We start from the raw sequence: 25,054 nt of genomic DNA on the forward strand, positions 1-25,054 counted from the left end.
CAATTGATACACTGAAAGAAGAGATAAAACAGAATCATAAAATTCTCAGTTAAAGCCACAGAAGGCAGAAAAAGGGAAAAAGAAATAAAGAACAAATGGCAATGAATAAAAAATGTTTGCAAACATGGTAGATTATTAAGTCAATTTAAAAAATTAAGAAAAAAAAGCAAACTACATTTTGTTTAAGAAACACCCACTCTAAACATAAAGACTCAGATTAAGTTGCAAGTCAAGGGATGGAGAAAAACATACCACATTAACACTGATTTTTATTAAAAAAAGATGAGTAGCTATATTTCAGACAAAGAAGACTTTAGAAATTCCTTGTTTATCAGTGAAAAGTGGGCTATTTCATAATAAATAGTAATGCAATGATAACATAAGGAAAACGTAACAATCCTAAACATGTACACATCTGACAAAAGAAGATTGAAGTACAGAGCAAAAACTGACAGAACTGAAATTAGAAACAGACCTTTCCATTATTATAACTGGAAACTTCAACAACCCTCTGTCAGTACTTGATAGATCCAGCAGCCAGAAAATCACTAAGGACACAGTTGAACTAAACGCTATTAATCAACTTGATCTAATTGACATTTATAGAACACTCCATTCAACAACAGCAGAATATACATTCTACTCAAGCTTATTACATGAACGTTCAACAAAATAGACCACATTCTGGGCCATAAAATACACTTTACCATATTTAAAAGAATAAAAATCATGCAAAATATGTTTTCAGACCATAATGGACTTAAACTAGAAATCACTAACAGAAAGACAGCTGGAAAACCCCTGGAAACTAAACAACATACTTCTAAATAATCCATAGGTCAAAAAAGTCTAAATTTTAAAATATTTTGAATAAAAAATGGAAATACAACTTACTGAAATTTATGGGATGCAGTAAAGCAGGCTTACAGAGAAATTTATAGCACTGAATGCACATATTAGAAAAGACAAATGATGTAAACTCAGTAAGATAAGCTTTCACTTTAGGAAACGAAAGAGAAGAGCAATATAAACCTAAAGCAAGCAGGCCACCATCATCATCACAGCAACAATCAATGAAATTGAAAAGGAAAACAATAGAAAATGTAATAAAACCACAATCTGGTTCTCGGAAAATTTCTCCCTAGGTTTCCCAAGAGAGAAAACACAAATTACTAATACCAGAAATGAAACAGGAGTCTTGACTACTGACACACAGACATTCAGAAAGTGATAAGGAATACTGTAAACAACTTTATGCCCACCAATATGGTAACTTAGGTGTAATGGAGCCAGTCCTTGAAAAATATAAACTACTAAAAATCGTACAAGAAGAAAAAGATAACCTGAATAGTCCTATATCTTTTAAAGAAATTGAATCAATAAGAATTAAGCTTTCAAAAAAAGAAAGCACCAGGCCCAGGTGTTTTTACTAGTGAATTCTATCAAATATTTATGGCAGAAATAATGTAAATAATGTCAATTCTCCACAATCTCTTCCAGAAAATGGAAGGAGAAGACTTCCTAACTCATTTTATGAGGCCGGCATTAGCCTATGACCAAAACCAGATGAAGATATCCAAGTATATAAACCAATATCTCTCATGAACATACATGTAAAAATCTTCAACAAAATATTAGCAAATCCAATCCATCAATGTTTAAGAACAACTATACACCAAAGCAAGTGGAATTAGTCCAGATACTCAAGAATGACTGAACAGTTGAAAATCAATGTAATGCATCATATCAACAAGCTGAAGAAAAATCATATGATCATATGGATTGATGCAGCAAAACCCTTTGACAAAATCCTGCACCCATTCATGATTTTTTAAACTCTGAGCAAACTAAGAGTACAGGGGAACTTCCTCAATCTGATGAAGACCACCTACAACAAATCCACAGCTAATGTGATACTTAAGAGGAAAGAGACTGGGCACCTTCCTCCTAAGACCAGGAACAAGACAAGGATGTCCTCTCTCACCACTCTTATTCAACATCATACGGCAATTCCTTGCTAGTGCAATAAGACCAAAAAAAAAAAAAAAATCACTGATACACTACTCAATTTGAAGACTTATTATAAAGTTACAATAACCAAGACAGTGAAGTATTGGAGAAAGCACAGACACAGACCAAGAGAACAGAGTCCAGAAAGAGATGCATACAAATATAGTCAACTGATCTTTGACAAAGGCGCAAAAGCAATTCAGTGGAGAAAGGATAGTTTTTCCAACAAATGATACTGCAAGCAGATGTCCACATGCAAAAAAATGAACACAGACACAGACCTTAAACCTTTCACAAAATTTAAGTCAAAATGCATCATAGGCCTAAATGTAAAACGCAAAACTATAACATTTCTAGAAGAAAACATAGAATAAAGTCTAAGTGACTTTGGGTTTGGCTTGCTAGATACACCACCAAAAGCAGGATCCATTAAAAAAAAAAAAAGTAAGTTGGACTTCATTAAAATTAAAAACCGATCTAATGAAAGACACTGCTAAAAGAATAAAAAGACAAGCCACAAATGGGGAGAAAACATTTGCAAAGCACATATCAGATAAAAGACTTGTATCTAAAATCCAAAAAGAATTCTTTAAACTCAACAATTACAAAATGAACAGACATCTCACTAAAGAAGATACACAGATAGCAAATAAACATCTGAAAAGATGTTAAAACACCTCACCCCTGTGAGAATGGCTATTAAAAAAAAGAAAAAGAAACAAGTGTTGTCGAGAATGTGGAGAAAAGTGCTGTGCATAGTTGGTGGGGATGTAAATTGGTGTAGCCACAATGGGAAACAGTATGGAAGTTCCTCAAAAAACAGAACTACCATACAGTCCAGTAATTCCACTTCTGGGTATTCATCCAAAGGGGGAAAAAACCCACTAACTCAAAAAGATATATGCACCTCCATGTTCACTGCAGCATTATTTACAAGAGCCAAGACATAGAAACAACCTACAGTGTCCACCAATGGATGAATGGATTTAAAAAATGTGGTCTATAAATACAATGGAATATTATTCAGCCATAAAAAGAATAAAATTTTGCCATTTTCAACAGCATGGATGGACCTTAATGGCATTATGCTAAATGAAATATCAGACAGAAAAAGATAAATACTATATGATGTCATTTATATGTGGAATCTTAAAAAAAAAAAGAAATCTGAATTCACAGGTATAGAGAACAGATTGATGGTTGCCAGAGCTGGGGAGAAAGACATATGTGGTAATAGATGCTGAATCGTTATGTTGTACGCTTGAAACTAATAATGTTATATGTCAATTATATCTCAATTTAAAAAAAGATGCTCAACATCATTTGTCACTAGGGAGTTGCAAATTAAAACAATGAGATACCACTACACATGTATTAGAATAACTAGTATCCAAAACACTAACACCAAATGCTGGTGGGGATGTGGAACAGGAACACTGATACACTGATACAGTCCCATTGTTAGTGGGAATGCAAAATGGTAATAGGCAATGTGAAAGACAGTTTGGCAGTTTCAAAGACAGCTAAACGTAGGCTTACCGTATGCTCCAGCAATAGCACTCCTAGGTACTTACCCAAATAAACTGAAAAGCCTACACAAAAACCTGCACACAAGCGTTTATAGCAGCTTTATCCATAATTGCCCCAAACTGGAAACAACCAAGAAGTCTTTGAATAGGTGAATGGATAAGCACACTGAGGTACCACCATACAAAGGAATATTATTTCTTGATAAAAAGAAATTATCTATGAAACCATGAAAAAACATGGAGGGAAACATGTTGCTAAGTGAAAGAAGTCAGTCTGAAAGGGCTATATACTCCATGATTCCAACTATATGACATTCTGGAAATGACAAAACTACAGAGACAGTAAAAATAGCAGTGGTTTCCAGAGGCTGCAGGGCGGGGAAGGGAAGAGATGATTAAGCACGGGGAGCACGGGGCCTTTATAGGGCAGCAAAACATTCTATATGATCCTATAATGGCGGATAAATGTCATACGTTTGTCGAAACCCACAGAACTGTACAACACAATGAGTGAACCCTAATGCAAACTCTGTACACTAGCTAATAATGTATCAATACCAGTACTTCAATTCTAACAAACGTACAACACTATCACCAGATGTTAATAGCAGGGGAAACTGGGGGTAGGGGTGAATAATACGGGAATTCTCCGTACTATCTCTGTTCCATGTTTCTGTAAACCTAAACTTCTCTAAAAAATCATATCCACTAACTTTTTTTTTTTTAAGTACACCGTGGCCTTGCCAAATACAACTGATATTTAGTATAGCTTTAACTTGAACCACAGGTATGAGGAAGGGATAAATTGTAGAACTCATTAGGTTGGAACATAATAAAAGGGATAAGTGAAGAAAAGAATTGCCTCTAGTTATACAAACTCTCTCAATTACCACCAAATGGGAGAAATTCAAATTTTCTTCTTTCAACAGATTAAGAGTCTAATTTATTCATTTCAATCTGCTTTAATCACACCTTGACTGATGCTTAGAAAAAGTAAACGCATGCAAGTTTGTAGTACTTTCTGGGCTGTTATTTTCCTACTCCTTAACAAATCTGACCCCTTCAATTTAACTTCTATTATATAATCCACCTCCTTCAACCTATTCTGCTTTTGAGCTTTCTAATACAAAAATTGCACAACATAGACAAGCTGTGGCAATGATGGAGCCATTGTTAAATTCTTAATCTTCAGGAAAGGTTAAGTTATGCCCCCTAGTGAATTCCCAAGGAATTTCATTAATAATTCACTGATTTCCAGAGCAGTCTTAAATGTCAAATGTATCATTTGTATAGAAAATCAATGATTTTTCTAAAATTACTACATAAATATATTCATTTACACAAAATTTTTATGTCTTTTTGTCTTTTCAGAGGATCTAAATTTTATAAGGCAAGCCATGGTGGTCTCTAATGGCAACACTGGTCCACAATCTACGTGGTTCCACCTCCATCCCCTTTTTTTGTGTTATTACATTGTGTTATTACATTGCAATGGGAAAAGGAAGGCTTTGCAGTCAGAAAGATCTGAGCTCCAACCCTTTCTGGCATTATTTTATTTAGCCTTTTTCCTCAACCTTAAAGTGGGGTTAATTACACTTTCATACTATAGTTTTTATGATGATGAAATGAGATAAAATATATTAAGTATCTAGCATTTAGTATGCTATAACAATAATCAGTCCTAGTTTTCCTTCTTTACCTTCTCATCTGTTGACCTGGCCAAACCAAGTTCATATTCTTTCTTCATTTAAAGTTTTAACATTATTCCATTTGGGTGACCCCAAAACCCCAGCTTCTTTAGCAATGCATTCCACCTTGAAGTCATCTGATATTTCTCCACAACTGAAATCCTAAAACTATGCTATCACACTCTCTGCAGCCTCTTCTACTTATAGCCTTTATTCCTTTACTCTCTGGACTCTAGTTCCACAGGACCTTTCTCTACCCTACCTTCCTTTTTCTTTCAAATCTTACAGCTCCTCCTGGTTTCATTCAGAAGTCTTTAACCAGCCTCAATTCTCCAGTGCATTATTTGAATTACTACTTTGTTCATCTGTAAACACCAGCCCACAAAATCTAATCCTGAGCTAGTCCAACTATCTGTTTTTCCTGCAACTATATCTCGTAGCTGAGCACTAACAAAAATCACACAATTGAGTAAATTAGTATCCAGCATACACTGAGGGTACCTCATCTTATTTCAGAAAGGTTGTGAATGTTATGTGACATCTTACAGTGGTTCCTGGTCCAATCAGCTTCCTCTCCCTTTCCTTTCAATGACCATTCCACACCCTTCCCAATCTCTTCAAATCTCTTATACTTTATTTTCAGCCAATGATAAAATATAACAGATACATAAAACCGTATCTCTCCTGTTTAAAACTCTCCAATTTCTCTTAGAGTAAAAGCTTAAGTCTGTAATGACAATCATTTACAATACCTCACATATCTCCTCCCTTTTCTTCTCTGAACGCATCGTCTACTCTTTTTCTCACTCTGCTCCAGCCACACTGGACCCCCTTTGCAGCTCTTCCAACATGTTAAAATTGCCACTGTAAGAATTTTGCACTAGCTATTCCCTCTGCTTGGAATAGGCTTTCTCCAGGTGTCTGCATGGCTAATTCTTTCACTTCCTATGAGTCTTTTTTCAAATGGCATCCATTCCATGAGGTATGCCTTGACTAGCCTACTTAAAATCACAATACCACTTCCAGTCCTCCCTTCCCAACATCCCAATCTTCCTTATCTTGCTCTGTATGTTTCTTTTTTCATAGCAGTTATCTTCTAACATCCTATTTATTTATTTATTTATTTATTTATTTATTGTGTTTACTACTCAGTGGTCCCACAACACAGATGAACTTATCCCTTTCTTCCCTTTAAAAATGAGTCAAAGTTATTAGGGGTGAATTTTCTCAACTTCAGCCTTCACATTTCCAAAGTTATGTGTATCCACACCCATTTCAGAATCCCTTAACTCCTTCCTCAGAAAAGAAACTCAATCCTCCACCTGTGTTCTAAATCTATCCTCTTCCTGTCTTTTCCAAGACTCTGCTCAACCACATTTTCCTTGTATTTTTCTACTGCTATTCTCCTTCCTGTACTTCAACCGCCCTCTCCTCTGGCTTCTTTCCTTCAGCATGTAAGATATGCCATTAAGAAAATAGGTCCCTCTGTAATAGCTGCCCAATTTCCTATTATCCTCACTGTATATAAGGATCCCTAGTTCAGTGGCAGCAGTTCCTGCTGTAATTTCTGACCCAGAGAAGAGCAATCACAAAGTTCTTCATGGATGCTGGGGTTCCCCTCATAATTTATTTCTCACTGTCATGGTGAGACCCTCCAGAGCGGGTGAGCTGGTCTTACATGATAAATCCACACTACCATTCCAATCTCCCTAGGTCTTTGGATCCCTTCCCCTATAGTATACCAAGGCAGGTCTGGTATTCTAACTTCATGAAGCATGGGGTCACCTTTTGGTCCAAGCTTCAGCCAACCAACCAGACAGAAGCCCTTCCTAATCCCTCAAGCTGTAACAGTGAATCCAGAATCTTTGTTTAGTGGTCCCTATATCAATAATTTTGGCCTGGTCCAGCTTTATGTTCCCTCCACCATTATCCCACACCTTTAATAACCCACCCCACAAAAATACCCCAGATTTCTACGTGTATTAAAAAAAAAATCATGTGGTTTTTAGAGTGCAGCACACCTCCTCATGGGACATACTTTGTAGCTTCCCTTTGAGGGCCTGCTAGGACGTGAGTCTAGCAGCAAAGAGCAGTAGGGATAGTTCGTAGGGAGAATCTGCTACATATTTGCAAGGCAAATACCTCCAGGAACGCCATTACAGGTACTTCACACAAAGCAGGGTTAAATTCGCAAAGAGGAGTGGAAGATCTGCTTTTGCTGGCAAAGACAATGCATTAAAATTTAGGGGTTCAGTAACTCATTCCAAATTTGAGGACTGCATTCCTTCTCAATCAACGTCCTCATTTTAACAGCAGATACTCTGTTAGATGGGGATTCATTTTGCATTGTAATTCAAACATTTTTCAGGGTGAGACTCTGGGTTTGGTTTTCAGCAGTCTCAGCTCTGCATCCACAGGAGATGAGTTTCTTCAGGGCAGACATAAAAACTTTCAGGTTATTTACACAGAGCTTGAGCTGGGAATCTGAAGACCTAAGCTCATCCTTTTCTTTCCCCTTCCTCCAGCATAGTTAGCAGCTAGCAGTCAGCAACCAGTGAGTCTCATTTTACTTGTTAATCTGACAAAAATGTTTTCAGTCATCAAATATGTGATCATCCCATCAAGAACCTTATCTTTTAAATACTTGAATAAGATGGTAATGTTCTGCATTTTGCAAATCTCTATTGCCACATCATATCATGGGCTATCAGTGCCCTTTTGCCACTGGGAATAGTCATTAATTAGTGCCTTTAAAATTAATCAGATTAGGGAACCAATTCCAAGAACACCATAACCAATTCAGAAAACTCATCATTAAGAATCTGTTCCTCTAGAACCACACTCAGCACCAAACTCTGAATCAGGCAAGTTTCTCCAGAGATACAAAACCAACAGGAAAAAATATATACCTATATCCCTATCTGTCTTTAGGTTTATCTATATTTAGGTAAATGGATATTTACGTCTATGTATTAGAAATCTAGATCACTTATCTAAATAGATACAGATTTATTTTAAGGAATTGGCTCACAAAATCGTGGGGGTCAGCAACTCGAAATGTGTACAGCAGATGTGCAGGTTAGAAACTGGCAGAAATCAACACTGTAGGCTTGAGGAAGAATTTTTTCTTCTTGAGACACTTCAGTTTAAAATTCAGGCCTTCAATTGATTGGATGAGGCCCACCCACATTATTGAGGGTAATCTTCTTTACTTAAAGTGAGCTGATTGCAGATGTTAACCACAGCTTATAACACCAGCACACCTAGGTTAGTGTTTGATTAAATAGCTATGTAGTATAGCCTAGTCAAGCTGACATATAAAATTAACCATCACACATAATGAAGTTAGATTTCTCAACTAAATCTTACTTTCAACTATACCAAAAACTTTTTGAACAAGAATATCTTATGGGCTCCAAAAAGGCAGTAAAATTCCAGTAGGACCACTTTGGTGAGTAGACTGGAGGAACAGTCCTTCCTCCAAGACTGGAGAAACAAACTTTCCATTAAACCACCTCACTCCTACCTCCAAGAACACCATCATGCTTAGGAAGCTCTAAGATTCTACCTACACTTAAAGAATTTTTATGTTTCAAAAATGTGATCTTCAACTGCACAACAGAAATCACACTTTAAAATTACACTTCTGAGTGCTGTCACTTTGGAAACTAATGACTTAAAAAGCGGGATGGTATCTGCTGAATCTGTTGCTTACCTTTACTTTAACCAGAAAACTTACAAGTTACTACTCCCATTTTCTCTGACAAAACTATAATCCAAGCCAGAAGAACCCAAAGCAGCTGGATTAATAATGAGCCAAATAATCAAAACGGCACATAAAGAAATTTTATAAATGAACTGAAGTAAATCCTGTACGTCCTTTAAAAAAAAAAAAAAGAATTTTTAAAACTTTTCTTGGCAATTCATTCATTCAATAAGCACCCAGGTATGCCAAGCATTGTTCAAAGCACTCACTGAACAAAATGATGATCCTTGCCTTGTTGGAACTCACATTCTAGTAAAGATAACGTCTTTATCGAGTTATTTCCTCTCTGAACATAATAACCCATGCATTAGGAAGTATCAGGAAATTTTCTGAAAATCTATTATGTGCCAGCCAACTTCCAGTTCTGAGGCTGGTCTTCCAGCAGACACTGCTTCATTATTAGCATAGATTCTGGTCTCTGGAGACAGCCTGCCTGGGTCCAAATCCTAGTTCACTACTTCCCAGCTGCTTCATTTGGCCAACTTACTTAACCCTCATCTATAAAATCATCATCATCATCATCTTCATCATCATCATAGCAACTACCCCACTGGATTACATAAGAATTAAATAAATTCAAATATGTAAAGCACTTAGTCTGGCACACAGAAGGTACCAAAATACCAGCTATTATTTTAATTAAATTTTCAGAAAACCAGATATTACTCAAGCAATAATGGGGGAAAATAACATCAACGGTAATTTTAAAACATTTTTATCTGGCCCATTCACTCCTTCCATTACTGCTACATTCAAGGGTTTTATTCTCAACTCAAACTGCATGACTTTCAGTTAAGTTTGATAAAAAACGTAAGATGTGATCTCTACATATCTCATGCATGACATTAATTCATGGTGGAGTTTATATAAACACATAGTTAAGAGCCTTTTAATCTAATTAAAGAATGTCTTAGAAAGTCAAAATTAGATTCATTTTTCCTAAAATTACAAGAGCAATTACCTCAAGAAACTTAAGCATCAGAACTAGCAAATATGTGCTAGGTCATCGCTTAGTTCTACTGGATGGATACATATACAGCACATTCAATCTTTAGGACTTACACCTTTGCAGTTGTCAATATTCACGAACTGAAATTCTCAACACAGCTCATTGCATGTAACAAAAAGTACAGGCACCGTCATCTGAAATTGACGGCTCATTCTCATTTGTTAAAAATAGGCCTCATTCTTGGTCCAAAGTTTATAAAGGGTCAACAACCTCAGAAAGGTTAATGCCCACAATTTGGAAGTGGCTCGATTGTAAACTACAGGCTGCAAATGCCATTCCCAACGCGAAGTCTCATTAATGAAACTACCTACTGACAAGCAGGCAGGCCAGTAGAACCCCTTTTCAAAACTGCTTTTAATGGGATCAATTTTGGTAAAGAATTCAAGATAAACGGTACAACTAATCACGCTGTTTTTTCGCCATTAAGGTGGAGAGGCGCTGAGGCATAACAACGTTAAAATGTACACGCATCAATAACCTTAGTTCAGATACAGTTTTGACCCTACGTCTCGGGTTGAAAGACCTGAACTATGGAGCTTCCGAGTTTCAGTACAGTAAGTGCCTTGGACTCTCTAGTGGAAATATGAGCGGATGGACAAAGTGCGTTTTCTTCCCCAACCATCCCATACGAAAGTCGAGCCAACATAGAGTAATAATACTTTAGCGTTTCTCAAGAATAGGGATGGGCTGCCCCCTCTTTCCAGAATCTGACAGATAAGAATGGCGTTCTTGAAGGGAGGCATGACAGAGATTCCCAAATACAACAGTAAGAACGACCTGCTAGTCCCTACGAAGTAAGATGTTGCTCATTTTTAAAATAACTCCGAGGGCGGGGACTCCCAGGCCCCTCCTCAGCCATCTTCTGACGTAAGGAAGAGCAGAGGGTGAAGAGGTACAAAGCAGAAAGCTGAAAAACAGTCCCCCAAACAGGATTTGCCTAGCCACATGCCTGCCAGAGAAGGGAGGGGGGTGACCTCTTTCGACCGCCAGGGGTGACGGGCGGGCGAGTGTGGAGGATCCTGGCCCCGCCGAGGGATTCCCCGGCGTAGCCTAAGGAGCTGTGGGCGCGGGGCAAGTATCGGGTTCGCGCCCTGGTTCTGCTCCCCAACGTGCACCGGGTTGAAGGTGCCCTCTCGACCCCCACCCCCGCGCAGATCCTTAGAGATCTTGGGCCCTGGTTACCTCTTAGGAGATTGAGGCCACCGCCGTTCTCGCCGCACAGGCCAAAAGACAGCTCTTCTGATGCCACGGCGGTGTCACTCAGCACAGTGACCTGATAAAGCGTGGGTCAGGGTGCGGGAACTCACCAGGCTCAGGCGAACGCTCGCTCCCCCTCCCCCCCACCAGCACCCGCCTGGCCCACCAGCCGCGCCCACTTAACAACGTGCTTGCCACTGCCCGTGCGGCTCCGCGCGTCCCCCAGCAGGCCCCCGCGCGCGGCACGACGGGACTCGTAGTTCCGGCGCGAAGGTCGAGCGACCTTCCACTCGCAGCCGAGGGTGGCGTCACGTGATCCGTCCACTCCCCGGAAGTGGCGTAACAACACACGCGTGGCGCCGACTGCCGGTTCCGCAAACAGAACCGTGGATGGCTGTGTCGGTGTAAGTGTGGTGTTTGGAACTCTGGCCATTCTTCTTCGTCTTTAGCCCCTCCGTCGCCGTCGTGATAGAAGGGGTACTCCAACTACTGACATGGGCTAGCTTCGCCCTAGTTCTCTTCCTTCAGTACCGGCCGCTCGAGGTTTATTGTGCACCCAACCCGAAGCTAAGTGGGCAGTACTCGTGGGAGTCGGCGGGCTCTGTTGCTCATTCAGATCGAGAGAGCCGGGGTCTGGAGCAGCCCTAAGATTTGTCTCAGGCCGCACCTCAGCGGTGCTGAGAAGGCAGGCTGGGGGAGGGATTGTCGGATCCGAAGAAGCGTCTGTGTTGTCTTGAGCGGCGGATCGGGAACGTGAACCGGAGGTTTAGTGAGAGCTAGGCCGCGCCAATGACGGAAGAGGGTGATCTTGGCTGGAGATTTCCCTTCTCGCCTTTGTTGCGTCCTCTTAGGCCTCCCGAGTTGACCCCCGTCTAGCTGGCGGGTCAGGGTGTAGAGGTTGTCCTGCTTGAGGTTAAGCTTAGGGGTTCTGGGGACTCGGTCGTTCTTTGAGAAACGGCTTTGAGAAACTGAAATGATGGAGACGTGGCCTGCCTCAGAGGTGTGACTGGAAAGCCAGGTCGATATGCGTATTTGGATATTTAATGCATTTCCGTCTTTGGGTCAGTTTAATCTTTAGCCTAAGCTCCTCCTCGGAGGATTCTGAGGGGCAGCTCTCTTTAGTTTGGAGTTTATTCATTATTGCACTTTGATGCCCGGTTTTTAACCTTCTTACCCATTTCTGTGGTCCTTGGAAATTCTGTGTGGTTTATTCTGACCGAATCGATTATGTGTTTTATGACATCCCATCTGTGGTAATAGAGTTGCCTAGACATTTGATAATTCGGTGGACAGTATTAACTACATAATCATTTTAAATAGGTATTCTGAAAATTACATTTCTGGGTGATTTTTTTTCTTTCTTTCTCTGATTCAGTTCTTCCTAGTTTGTCATGTCTTGGTATTTTGTTACCTACACCTTGTGTAGTGAAAGCTAATATCCCTTGAAACCCTTCCTGGTTTATAGTGACTTGTTTTTACCCATTCCCTTAAGCAACTTCATTTCTTATTCTATTTCTTCACTCAAAAGACTTTTCCCCCACCTCTTCGTAACTTTCGGGTTTTGAATTTGCTGAATCGCACCAATTTTTGGACTTTTGCTCTCCCTTCTGCATTTGGTTTGAATAATACAGCCTACATTTTAAAGGTGGTATATAGATTGTAAGTTTCTTGAAGATTAACCACATAGTGCCTTATTGAGATCCTCTGTAGTAGTAAAATTGTCCAACGACTTAGTAAGTTCCTGTTCCATAGTTCACTTACTTCTCTCTCTCTCTCTTCCATTTTACACATAGGCCTATGAACCTTTGAAGGAGACTTAGTAGTCATTAAGTGAATCTTGCAACTTCTTGTCCAAAGCTATGTCTTCACTTTTCTAATTCTGGCACCCGTTATGAAATAAGGATTTCAGAAGTTAACTGTAGGTTCCCAGACTTTTCCTGTTCTTGGTGCCCTTAGTCTCTGAATTTTTTTTTCAGTATCACTAGTATCAGAAGTAATATCCAACAGTTCCACTTAGTAGTTTAGTCCAAAGAATTTAGTATTTATGTCTTAATAACTTTAAAAATAATACACAAGTTGAAAGGAAAAAATAATGTTTGTGTTTAATTCTTAGTTAACCATGAGTGCTTACTAATAGGATGTGTAAACCCATTGAGTACTGTACAGTTTCTCAAGATTTGAAATCAGATTTGACATTGCCAACTTCATTTCCTGTTTCAAACACGTTGATATCCTTTGGTGCCACCAAAATCTCAGCTTCACAAAGTTCTGATATCATTGAAGAGAATGTAGTGCAATCTACTCAGTTGAAACCGTGCTCTATTTGAAGCTGTATTTGTGATATCTTCCAGATGTCAGATATCAGGATTTCCCTTAAAATTTTAAAATATCCTGCTGTGCCTGTACAAGTTTGTTATAGTGTCCGGCTTACAATTTGGGAACCAAGGCTATAAAGAAAGGATCAGAATAGAAATGGAATTAGTGCTTGTGTAATACTCCCACTTCATCTGTCAGTTTCAATGCCAGTAATGACTTTCATGGATGAGATCGTATGTATGTTTAGGGATTATAATTAGTACTTCCATATTAGCATATCCAGAGATTCATGTAAAACATATATCAGTTAATGTTTTCAGTATTTTCTCTATAGTGAGACTTTTTTAAACTCCTAGTTGATTACTGAAATTGAATGCCTAGCTTCTGGTTAAAATTGTTTTAAAGTTTCCACATTAGTGTTCACAAGTAATATCAAATTTTTGCCATTCCAGTGTTAGTTCATGAAGTTTTACCATCTATTTAAGTAATCAAAAATGGAAAATTCTGCAAAAGCAGAGGAGTGTGAAAAGATCTCTCTTGAGGAGGCAAAAGCGTCAATAGATTTGGAAACAGAGTCTTCATTCAGTGTTAATGAAAACACAACCACTCCTGGGACTGGGCTTTCTGAAAAGGCTCCTATCTGTGGACAAGTAGACACACCAAAAAAGAGAAGAATGGAATTTGAAGATGATCTTGTAAAGGAAAGTTCTAGTTGTGGGGAAGATATTCCAACCAAGAAAAGAAAACTTGATGCTGAAACTGTCCCAGAGGAAAAAGGTTCTGGTGATGATGAGGGCATTTCAAGGAAAAGAAGAATGGAAACTGATGATTTTCCAAAAGATGAACCTTCTACTGGAGATGGCACACAGAAAAAGAGAAAAATAGAACTCGAGGATGTTCCTGAAAAGCAAAAAGTATGTTGAATGTATTTTTTTAATTCATAATGGAGTGTGTCATTGAAATGTGGAGCAGTTGTGAAATAATAACTATTTTTTATGTAATCTTAAACCTTAAGAATGTTCTGTTCGTAACAGATAATGTCTAAAGATAGAGTAGGCTTTTAACTCTTGTAATTTAGTTGCTTTTATTTGGGTGAAACTTCTGCTAATTGAAATAATTTTTGTTATTTAAGAACTCTTATTTGACTAGAAACTTGAAAGCTAGTTTATTTTATAGTTTGTCTTTTCTCAGTGTTTTAAAAAAAAGTGTTAAGTTCCAGTTGATATACTTTTTTTTTTCCTTTTTTATTATGTGTTCATCACCACTTTCTTGTGTCAGAAATAGTAGAGATTATGACTTAAAAGATAAATTTCAACATTACACCCAGGTTTAATGTGATTCCTTTAACTATATTGTTTCCAGCTTCTCACTGGGGTAGTTACATACAATTTTAAGCCTGATATTTAGGATGGATATTATAGAACAAGGGACAGCAAGTCATTTTCATCTGGGAATACCATATTATGAAGGAATCTGAGGCAGAATATGAATTTGGATGGAAGGAGTACTTAAGTGAATGAGTAAAAATCCTGGTATCAGTCCTGAAGAGTAAAGTGTTAGGCTAGGCTTTTGTCATTGGTAGGGTGTGAATCCTTGTAACAGAAAGGAGCTTGTATTATACCCACAGTTTTCAAACTTCACTAGCAGCAGAACCCTTTCTTCCAAGTAAAAATATTAAACCTGATATGTAAGATGAAGCACTTTGGTTGAACAGAGAAGTGTGGGAATTTGAAGCCTTTTACCTACCATGGCATTTTTGCAGAATGCTTGGGGTCTTGGGTAGGTAGCACAAATGGAAACTGTTGGAATAGATTAAAAGAAAAATCAAAACAAAACAAAACAAAAACATTGACCCTGAACATAATTCCTTTGTGGGTGTTATCTCATTTAATGCTTACATCAATTTTATATAATAATATAATAAATATAACTTATTCCTATTCTATTCTCTTGTAGGAACCCAATCCACTGACTGACATTTATTGAATTGAATAAATCAGAACTCTGGAAGAGTACTGGTTTTATTAAGACATTGACACCAAAATTATACAGATGAAAGATCAAGATGAAAATTTTAAACCAAGAGGTGTACTTAAAAATAGGGAACAGGGGAGAACAAATCTTATGTGTGATTATAATTAATAGGATTTCTATCATCAATGCCATTGCTTATTGAAGTTTATCAATTTCATTAGTATTTTATCCTTATATAGGTCAGATGCTCTTTTAGGTTTATTTTTGCCATGTTCTGATCCTTAATTTTGTTCCATTCTCTTCTTTTCAGAACTTAGAAGAGGGACACAGTTCAGCAGTGGCTGCCCACTATAATGAACTGCAGGAAGTTGGTTTGGAGAAGCGTAGCCAAAGTCGTATTTTTTACCTAAGAAACTTTAATAATTGGATGAAAAGCGTCCTCATTGGTATGATTGATTGATTTTTGATTTCTAGTTTGGAGTTTTTTATTTCAGCTTATGTTTCTTTTTTTTTCCCAAATGATTATTCATATGCTAAACTATTAAGTCTTTAATTCCTATTCATTTAATTATCAAGTCTTGACTTCATAAAACTGTAGCAAAAATTAAAACTAGACCTTCAGGATAATTCTTTTTATATTTACTTTTGGACTACATAAGATATTTATGAGAATGTAATTGATACTAAGTTCATAAGTTAATTAGGCTTTCAAAGGCAGGGTGCACCTTTTATACTTAAGATAATCTAGTGCTACTTAATAATTACTCTGTTTTACTCTAATAGTTTTGGAACAGAGACATAATGTTGGATTAAGTATTCAGCTTTTGTTAAGTCAAGAAAATGGGCAGTGTCATGATTTTTCATCTCTAGGCGTTTAATGAGTCAGAAGGTCATATGTGGTGATTTTCAGTTGAACTTGTTTTTCTTGTAAAGTGTCTAGGGAGAAATAAAGTTTACTTTGAGGCTTGATGAAGACATTCAGCTTTTTGGAGCCAGCATTTTATTTATGGAAACTCATCTTTAAAATTAAAATGGGAGGAAATATGGTGGTGGAAATAAAACTCAGAATACATTTATTGCTCTGTATATCTAGTATATTAAGTAGTTGGATTCCTTATGTGAGTTTAGAGATTTTTTTTTTTAGATTTTATTTATTTATTTGTCAGAGAGAGAGAGAGAGAAAGAACACAAGCAGGGGGAGCGGCAGGCAGAGGGAAAAGCAGGCTCCCTGCTGAGCATGGACCCTGATGTGGGACTTGATCCCAGGACTCTGGGATCACGACCTGAGCTGAAGGCAGACAATGACTGAGCCACCCAGGCATCCTGAGTTTAGAGAATTTTTAAAAGCCAGTGGGTTTTGAAGTTTTTCACATTAAGATTTTGGGTGGTTTTTCAAAAAGCCAGCCTCAGGAAAAGTGTAAATACTTTCGTGATTACACTAGAAAGAATAAAGTGCTAATTATGGGTACTTTCTACTAGTTTTGATGATAATTTACTAATTTTTATTTTACTTATTTATTTTAAAGGTTTTTTAAAATAATCTCTTCACCCAACATGGGGCTCAAACTTAAAATCCCAAAATGAAGAGTCACATGCTTTACAAACTGAGCCAGCCAGGCGCCCCAATAATTTACTTTTTTTTTTTTTTAAGATTTATTTATTTATTTTAGAGCAAGAGTGAGAGAAAGAGCACAAATGGGAGGGGTAGAGGGAGAGGGAGAGAGCATCTCGAGCAGACTCCCCGCTGAGTGCAGAACCTGATACAGGGCTCGATCCCACAACCCTGAGACCATGACCTGAGCCGAAATTGAGTGGGATGCTTAATTGACTGAACCACCCAGGCGCCCCAATAAGTGACTGATATTTAAAGATACATTATTCATTCTGAATAGTATTGGGAGTAGGAACTAGGCTCATTATTTCAAACACATATTAATATTTTCTATCTCACTTTGTTTTTAATTTCATGTTTTATTACAGAAATATGATTTTTTTGTCTCTGCTAGTTTTCAGCTAGGGTAATTGAATGTTAGCTTATCAACCCTTCCCCTTTTATTTTTAAGGTTAGTATTATGGCATTTTTAATCTATATTTTTAAGGTAATCTATGGACCCTAGTCCTAATTTCTTTTCATTTTTTCTTTTCCTCATCATTCTCAGTAATATAGATAACTTCTAGGGTATTTTTTCTGATGTGTCATTTATTCATGTGTTTATTCATTGAATAAATGTTTTAAGTTTAACTATATTTTTCATATCATTAGTTATATTATTTTTATAATCAGGGAGAGAGGTCATTTTTAAAAAGTCTGAAGTCAGACTTAGCAAAAAATTTTTCTCTCCACATATTTGTGCTATTCTTTCCTCCTTCAGCTGTTCCAGAAACTCTCTGAATGGGTGCTTTGCTGTCTGCACCTGTCTTTCTGGTCCTGTGTAATTGGTGTGGTCTGTGCCAGCCTCCCTCTCTGGCTTTTTTCCCCTTTCTCTTCTCAGTGCCCATTCTTTGTCATTCATTTTCTCTTTCTTGTTGGTAGTTACAGTTTAGTTACTACTTGAGTACTATTCTTGAATGTGATAAAGATATCTTTGAATAATGTTTCATGATGATTTTCCCTCTTACTAGTCTTACTGTATGGAAATAAAGAAATTTCACAATAGTTTTTTACTCATTTCATATTATTTGTTATGCTGTTTTTAAAAAAGATTTAGAGAGTGTGTGTGCGCTTGCATGGGTGAGGGGAGGGGCAGAGGGAGAGGGAGAGAGAAGCCTCAAACAGATTCCCCACTGTGCGTGGAGACTGATGTGGGACTCAGTTTGAGGACCCTAGATTATGACCTGAGCTGAGATCAAGAGTTGGCCGCTTAGTGGGGCGCCTGGGTGGCACAGCAGTTAAGCGTCTGCCTTCCGCTCAGGGCGTGATCCTGGTGTTATGGGATCGAGCCCCACATCAGGCTCCTCCGCTATGAGCCTGCTTCTTCCTCTCCCACTCCCCCTGCTTGTGTTCCCTCTCTCGCTGGCTGTCTCTATCTCTGTCAAATAAATAAATAAAATCTTAAAAAAAAAAAAAAAAGAGTTGACCGCTTAACCAACTGAGCCACTCGGGCACCCCGGTTATGCTGTTTTTTTTAAGATTCATAGCAGAAAGTTAAATATAGAACACTTATGCTTCTGTTGAAATTACTTTAAGATCCTATGGGCAGTGAAAGGCAGAAATACTCATAACAGAATTTTTTTTTTTTTTTTAGATTTTTATTTATTTTAAGAGAGAGAGCATTGGAGGGGGTGAAGGGTAGGGGGAGAGGGAGAAAGAGACCTCCTGCCAAGCAGGGAGCTCAACACGGGGCCCAATCCCAGGACCCCAAGATCATGACCTGAGCCGAAGGCAGAGTCTTAACTGACTGAGCCGCCCAGGCTCCCTGTGAATATTTTAGTAGTCAAAATAATACACACATGAAATAGGAAGTGTTAAACTCAGAGTGATAAAGACAAGAGTAGATCTGCGATTCAGTATTGTGTCAGGTTTTAGAATTGCTGAATACTTCAGTTGTCTAAGAATACTGATAGCCTTTAACTGATATTTGAACCATTTGTCTATTGATGTATGGGGTCCTAATGATACTATTTGTTGGTTATTAATGTGATTTGGTAGCTTGGGATGGAAGATTCCAGTTTTTATTTTAGAGTGTTTAAGAATTTTGGTCACAGTAAAATTAAGAGGGATGTATAGTTTTTGGACTAGTTCTTGTATTGATTTTGGTGGTGAGCCTGACATCTTTTATAAAAGTCAAGCACTCTTATGATCCTATAATAATTTTGATTTAGTTAGGGATATTATAAGCTAAAGGTTTAGCTTTTAGAAAGAGAAAACTACAAAAATGATGAGTAATTTTTTTTTCTTATGAACAAGTGTTGAATCTTCTTGTATTAATTAGAATTTAAAATGTCTGCTCTTCAGTGTTGAGTCAAATTCTAAAAGTAACCTGCAAAAACCTGTCTGAACTTTCTAAAATACCAGACACATACTCTCTAATCTGTAATGCTAGAGGGTCAGGTTAACTAACTCTTAGTCATATTTTGAAATGTTCACCAAAACTTATGAATTAATTACATAAATGAACATGTAATAGTTTATAGTAAGCATCAAGCAGGTGTTAGTAGGTTATTGGGCATAACAGTTTATGCCGTAGTAAAAATGGAGAAATGATAATTTATTATGACATTTCTCTCTTAGGGGAATTTTTAGAAAAGGTACGACAGAAAAAAAAACGTGATATCACTGTTTTGGACCTGGGATGTGGTAAAGGTGGAGATTTGCTCAAGTGGAAAAAGGGAAGAATTAACAAGCTAGTTTGTACAGGTAAGATAAATAATGGCATGGGCAAGAATAATTTGTGATCAATCAGGTAAGTGGAAGATAAACAGAATCTCAGTATCACATGACACTAAAATATAAGAAGATAGCTGGGGCTGTGTGTGAGATGGGTGTTTTTTTAAATGAGTTTTGAGACTTTACTGATGGTGTTACGTAATATAGTTAATGAGCCTGGGATAACTTGTCCTCCCTAAAAGGAGGGAAGTAATCAAAGTTAGAGTCATGTCTAAAGCATAAACTTGAAACTTCCACTGGCCAAAGATAGGACAGTTTGATCATCAAAAAGAATAGTGATTTCAGTGGATTGAAACACATCAAATAAAGGAAAAAAATTCATTGTTCACCCTTGGAGGTTGCTAGGAAACTTACTCATCATTCTGAAATTCATACATTAAGGGTTGGGGTATCTTCCTTACCCTATGTGAACTGTATTTTAAGGTGACCAAATGGTTGAAAAGGGAGATTCCACTCTATTAAAAAATCAGAATGAATAAGTGCAGTAGGAATGATGAAAATCACAATTTTCCACCCTTGATGAAACAACAGATCTACACAACAACCATAAAAAGTTGCTAAAGCTAGTAGGTGAGAAAGGTTGATAGGAATGTAATAACTGAATGAATCAAGCACCTGAACCCACTGGTCAGCCTTAACGCTAAAGTGGGACAAGCAGATGTCGTGTTCTTCCAGTGAGATGAAGTGCATAGCACCACCTGTAAAGTTACCTAAATTAGCACTTCTCAAATTTTTTGGTTTTATGAACACTATATACCCTTATTTTTAGGATGGCAGGCCACAGAAAGCTATTGTGTATGTGGTTATAGCTCTTGATTATAGAAATTAAAATTGAGAATTTAAGAAATATTTTTATTCATTAAAAAATAAATTTTTTTTTTTTAAGATTTTATTTATTTATTTGACAGAAAGAGAGCCAGCGAGAGAGGGAACACAGGCAGAGGGAGTGGGAGAGAAGGAAGCAGGCTCCCAGCGGAGGAGCCTGATGCGGGGCTCGATCCCAGGACCCTGGGATCACGCCCTGAGCCATCTAGGCGCCCCATAAAAAATAAAGTTTAGTGAGAAGACTGGCACCGTAAAAATATTTTTCCAAATACCTTTAGAGTCTAGAATAGTAGGAGTTTTCACGCCTGTTTCTGCCTTCACTGTTGAGATGTGTGGTTTGATGCGTAGTTGTAAAATGAAGGGCTGTTTTCACAGTCTTTTCAGATAATGGAGCGTATTCGTCTTTCATACTGTATCCAAACTCAGCAGGTGGTAGTTATCCTTAAAGGAAGTTAGAGTGTGGCATCAGAATTTGTGTCAGTGAAATTTTTGTATTCTGTTATATTGAAATCCATTGGTCTGTCTTGTGCTTTGAATGGATCTTTTGCCCTGCAAGATTTTGTAATATTTGGAAAATAATGTTCACTAAAATTATACAGATCTTCTAAATGTTGACATCAAGAAATCAAATTTTTTTAATGTTACCAGCAGTCAGAAAAATTTTTGTTGGGAAGATGCCCAGCCCATGGTGGTAGATGAAGTGTTTCAAATTTGTAATTATCACTTGAAATCTCAAGTTTTATCATTGGTAACAAATACTGTTCTTTTATTTTTCTTGAAGTGAGAGGCTCACTTTGTTCATTTTCAAGAAAATGTCTGCCAAATTATAAAGTCTGAATAACCAGTTTGTCTGTCAATGGTTCTTTCAAGTGAATACACTTGTCTGTGAAAAAAGTGGCTAGTACAGCTCAGAACATAGTCACACCAGTCCTGTTTAGACTGTTAGGTAGCACAGATGTTCTGTTACTTTCCATTTCATTACACAGAATATTGAAAAAGAGCCAAGATTTAATAAAATCAAATTTTACTGCTTTATCAGTAACATTTGAAACGAAATTGGGGTTTTTTTCCCCGTGCTAGCTTATAGTGGTGAAGAAGATACCAGGTATTACCTGTATCGTTTGGTGCACGGCTACCTTGTATTCATGATAAGGTGCCAGCTTTACTTTCCATTGCTTTTGCACCATCATTGCAAATCTCAACACAGGAAAAAGCAAATAACTTTTTATTAAGAAAAAATAAACGATATTTTCAAAGCTGGGCCTTGATATTTTTTCAAAGTTGGGCATATAGTTAAAGTTTTATAATTCAAATTGGAGTCTAAACTTTCTGCTTTTAACTTAGAATAAGCATTTAAAAATCATGATAGAACTTTTCTGTTATCAGTACTTATTGAGAAAGCTTTTAATCCTTTTGAAAAATAATAAGGCGTTTGCATTGAAACAGATACTTTCTGTTTTGAAGGAAATAGAACCTTTTTGCTTTTACTAAGGATAGATTTCATGCTGAAGTTTATCAGTTAGGATTAATGTCCAGATTTGAGCCATCTGTGCATTTATATTTTCTCTCTGTGGGTCTTTGTTGCCAGTTACTAATGCCTGTCCCCCTTCCAGATATTGCTGATGTTTCTGTTAAACAGTGTCAGCAGCGATATGAGGACATGAAAAATCGTTGTCGTGATAATGAATATATTTTCAGTGCAGAATTTGTAACTGCTGATTGTTCAAAGGTACAGAATTTTTTTCAGTTTGTCAATTTAAGTTTAATATTTTTAGTTCAGGTGAATGATGTGTTTTAAAAAGCAGTTAGTTCTTTTAAAATGTACTTTGAAACACTAAAAATCTCAGGACATGCGTTTTCAGTGTCATCTAGAAATTCTGTTAATGATAAATTTCCTTAAATGACCCACTTCTGCGAATTTTTTGCTTTTAATAATTTGAACTTTAGGAATCATTTATTTGTTGCTTTTCTGTTCAGACAAGATTTATTTTCCAGTATTTTAAAATAGAACTGAACTTACATTTTGTTTACCTTGTAATTCATTGGGGTAGTTTCCCAACATATCAGAGTTTGATGTTTTGCACTTTGCACTTGTTTCTGAATTTCTTAACAACTATGAAGTTGAAGAACTACAGAGGCACTTGAATAGTGAAAGTTTCACCTTAAACTCTAATGCTTTGTCTGACTCATCAGCTCATTAAACTATTATGGATATCTTTAATCCTACACATTTTGTTTGCAGTTGTGAAAGTGAAAAGGTAAAGTGGTAGTGTACTGCTAGAATGTTGGAAACCTTTAAAAACACTTCTGCACTTTTAAAGTGTCCCAAAGGCCAGCTTTGTGGGGTTTTTTTTTTTTAATCAAGGTTATTGTTCAACGTCCTTTTATTTTAGCTTTGAAGTAAAGCCAAATAAAAGCATCAGCTTTTTTAAATGTCATATTTGGTTGATAGATTTTGAAACATGATTTCATCCTTAGTTTTTAAATTACTGTGAAAATGGGAATCAAATTCTATTGAACCAGAAGGAAAAGATCATTTCATTGTGGACCTCATTATACATAATGAGAGAAAGGTTGGTGGTTGGGAGGGCATGTCTACTTTTATTTTAAGGACCCTAATTCTAGACATTAACTTAGTAAAAAGTTTTCATATTGTAGTTAACTGCAAAATCTTGACCCATTTTAGTTTTTAATTTTGTTTCAGGAACTTTTGATTAACAAGTTTCGTGACCCAGAAATGTGCTTTGACATCTGCAGTTGTCAGTTTGTCTGTCATTATTCATTTGAATCCTATGAGCAGGCTGACATGATGCTCAGAAATGCCTGTGAGACACTGAGCCCTGGAGGCTATTTTATTGGAACCACTCCCAATAGCTTTGAACTGATGTAAGTGCTTTTAATATATTGTGGTTTATAAAATACTCAGAATTAAGCTTATTTTGAAGTAGCAAATGTTTATCAGAAATAAAGTTTATAAAACCTGCCATGTTAATCTTATAAAGGCTGAGTACTTTGATAATGTATTTGAGTAGATGTAGATACTCAGCATTTAAGGTCAAAAGATAGATTTACAAATGAATCTTTAAAACATCTGTATGGGTAAATTGGAGACTGACGAAGTATCCAGCCAGAGGTTATAGTGCTACACAAACTCTAGATCAGATACTCAGAGACTTAGCCAGTAGTCATGATAGTGAAGCCTAATTTCCAGCCTAATTTCATTAGTGAGATTGTTAATGATCTGTTAATGTCTTGCTTCTTAAAAGTAGCTCAAATCCAGTTAAAAAGCTGATCAGGTATCTTTTCAAAATTGCATCCTGTAGTTTTTTCACATGCATAATCTGATCAGAGTAAGTCTGAACTAATAACTTTAATCTTTTTATTTTGGTTTGGGGATAACGTTTAATAGAAGACGCCTTGAAGCTTCAGAAACAGAATCATTTGGGAATGAGATCTATACTGTGAAGTTTCAGAAGAAAGGAGATTACCCTTTATTTGGCTGCAAATATGACTTCAACTTGGAAGGTGTTGTGGATGTCCCTGAATTCTTGGTCTATTTTCCATTGCTAAATGAGTAAGAATGTCATTAATCTGTTACTCTTCTCTTCTTACCTTAAGAGAAAGAAAGAAAAAAAAAAGTATTTCTGTTCATTCCTTATTTTAAATGGAACCCAAAGAAAAAGTATAGCCTTGTAAAAAGGAAAAAAAAGACTAACCTCAAATTCTGGTTTATGCCATAGCCTCCCATAGCCTTGCTTAATATTTAGTTTTCTTTCATCATTGTAACTATATCCTGTAGGTAAGAAAGGGAGTCTGTTGCCTTCATCTTGTGACAGAAAATACCTGACTTTGCAAATAGTGAAATATTTTTTTTAAAAAACTATTAGTAACTTTGGTAATATAAAATGAGTCTTCATAAAGCAAAGCTCCTCCTTTGATGAGAATAGGTATTAAAAGTTGTTTTACGTTTCACTATAGCTTTGAACCTTAAATCCTGATTCAAAATGTATTCACTCATGCACCTGGTTCTCGGTGTCCTGTACAAAGACAGGGAAAGTTGGGGTACCAGGCTTCATCAGATAAAGCTTCAAGACCTTATGAGATCCCTGGGTCTTGGGGTTTCCCTGAGAAGGAAAATGGAGGAGTCAATTTAGACATAAGGCCATGTCACAGTTGACCAAACTTGATTTCCTGCTTTTAAAACAGAAGTCTTTTATTAACTGAGGAAAGAGAAGAGCTTTATTTGCTGTTTATTTTGAGCTGGTGATTATTTGAATTGTGCCTCAGTCAGCTTATAAAATTATAGATAAAAGACTTTTAGAATTCTATAATATATAAAAATTTTATTTGATA

At 36.9% G+C, this 25,054-nt stretch overlaps 2 protein-coding genes across 3 annotated transcripts in view; one reads left to right on the forward strand and one right to left on the reverse strand.

Annotated features, from left to right (window-relative positions):
* Positions 1 to 11,413, reverse strand: part of MIMS1 (mitochondrial inner membrane scaffold 1) — a 39,380-nt gene extending 27,967 nt beyond the window's left edge. The window contains exon 1 of the mRNA XM_045815152.2: positions 11,185 to 11,413. The gene's annotated coding sequence lies outside the window, so the exon portion shown is untranslated. The remainder of the gene's footprint in view (positions 1 to 11,184) is intronic.
* A 129-nt stretch (positions 11,414 to 11,542) lies between these two features.
* The window catches only part of RNMT (RNA guanine-7 methyltransferase), a 41,347-nt gene continuing 27,835 nt past the window's right edge, over positions 11,543 to 25,054 (forward strand). For both annotated transcript variants that reach the window (XR_006782913.2, XM_045815130.2), the window contains exons 1-7: positions 11,543 to 11,603; positions 13,968 to 14,429; positions 15,800 to 15,935; positions 19,721 to 19,846; positions 22,315 to 22,430; positions 23,406 to 23,587; positions 24,111 to 24,275. Coding sequence is in view for 1 of the 2 variants with exons in the window: in XM_045815130.2 (XP_045671086.1) it covers positions 14,010 to 14,429; positions 15,800 to 15,935; positions 19,721 to 19,846; positions 22,315 to 22,430; positions 23,406 to 23,587; positions 24,111 to 24,275 (1,145 nt within the window). In the remaining variant the exon portion in view is untranslated. The remainder of the gene's footprint in view (positions 11,604 to 13,967; positions 14,430 to 15,799; positions 15,936 to 19,720; positions 19,847 to 22,314; positions 22,431 to 23,405; positions 23,588 to 24,110; positions 24,276 to 25,054) is intronic.

Source organism: Ursus americanus, chromosome 30 (assembly GCF_024610735.1).
Source record: "Ursus americanus isolate L20-20 chromosome 30, mUrsAme1.1.p, whole genome shotgun sequence".
NCBI lineage: Eukaryota > Metazoa > Chordata > Mammalia > Carnivora > Ursidae > Ursus > Ursus americanus.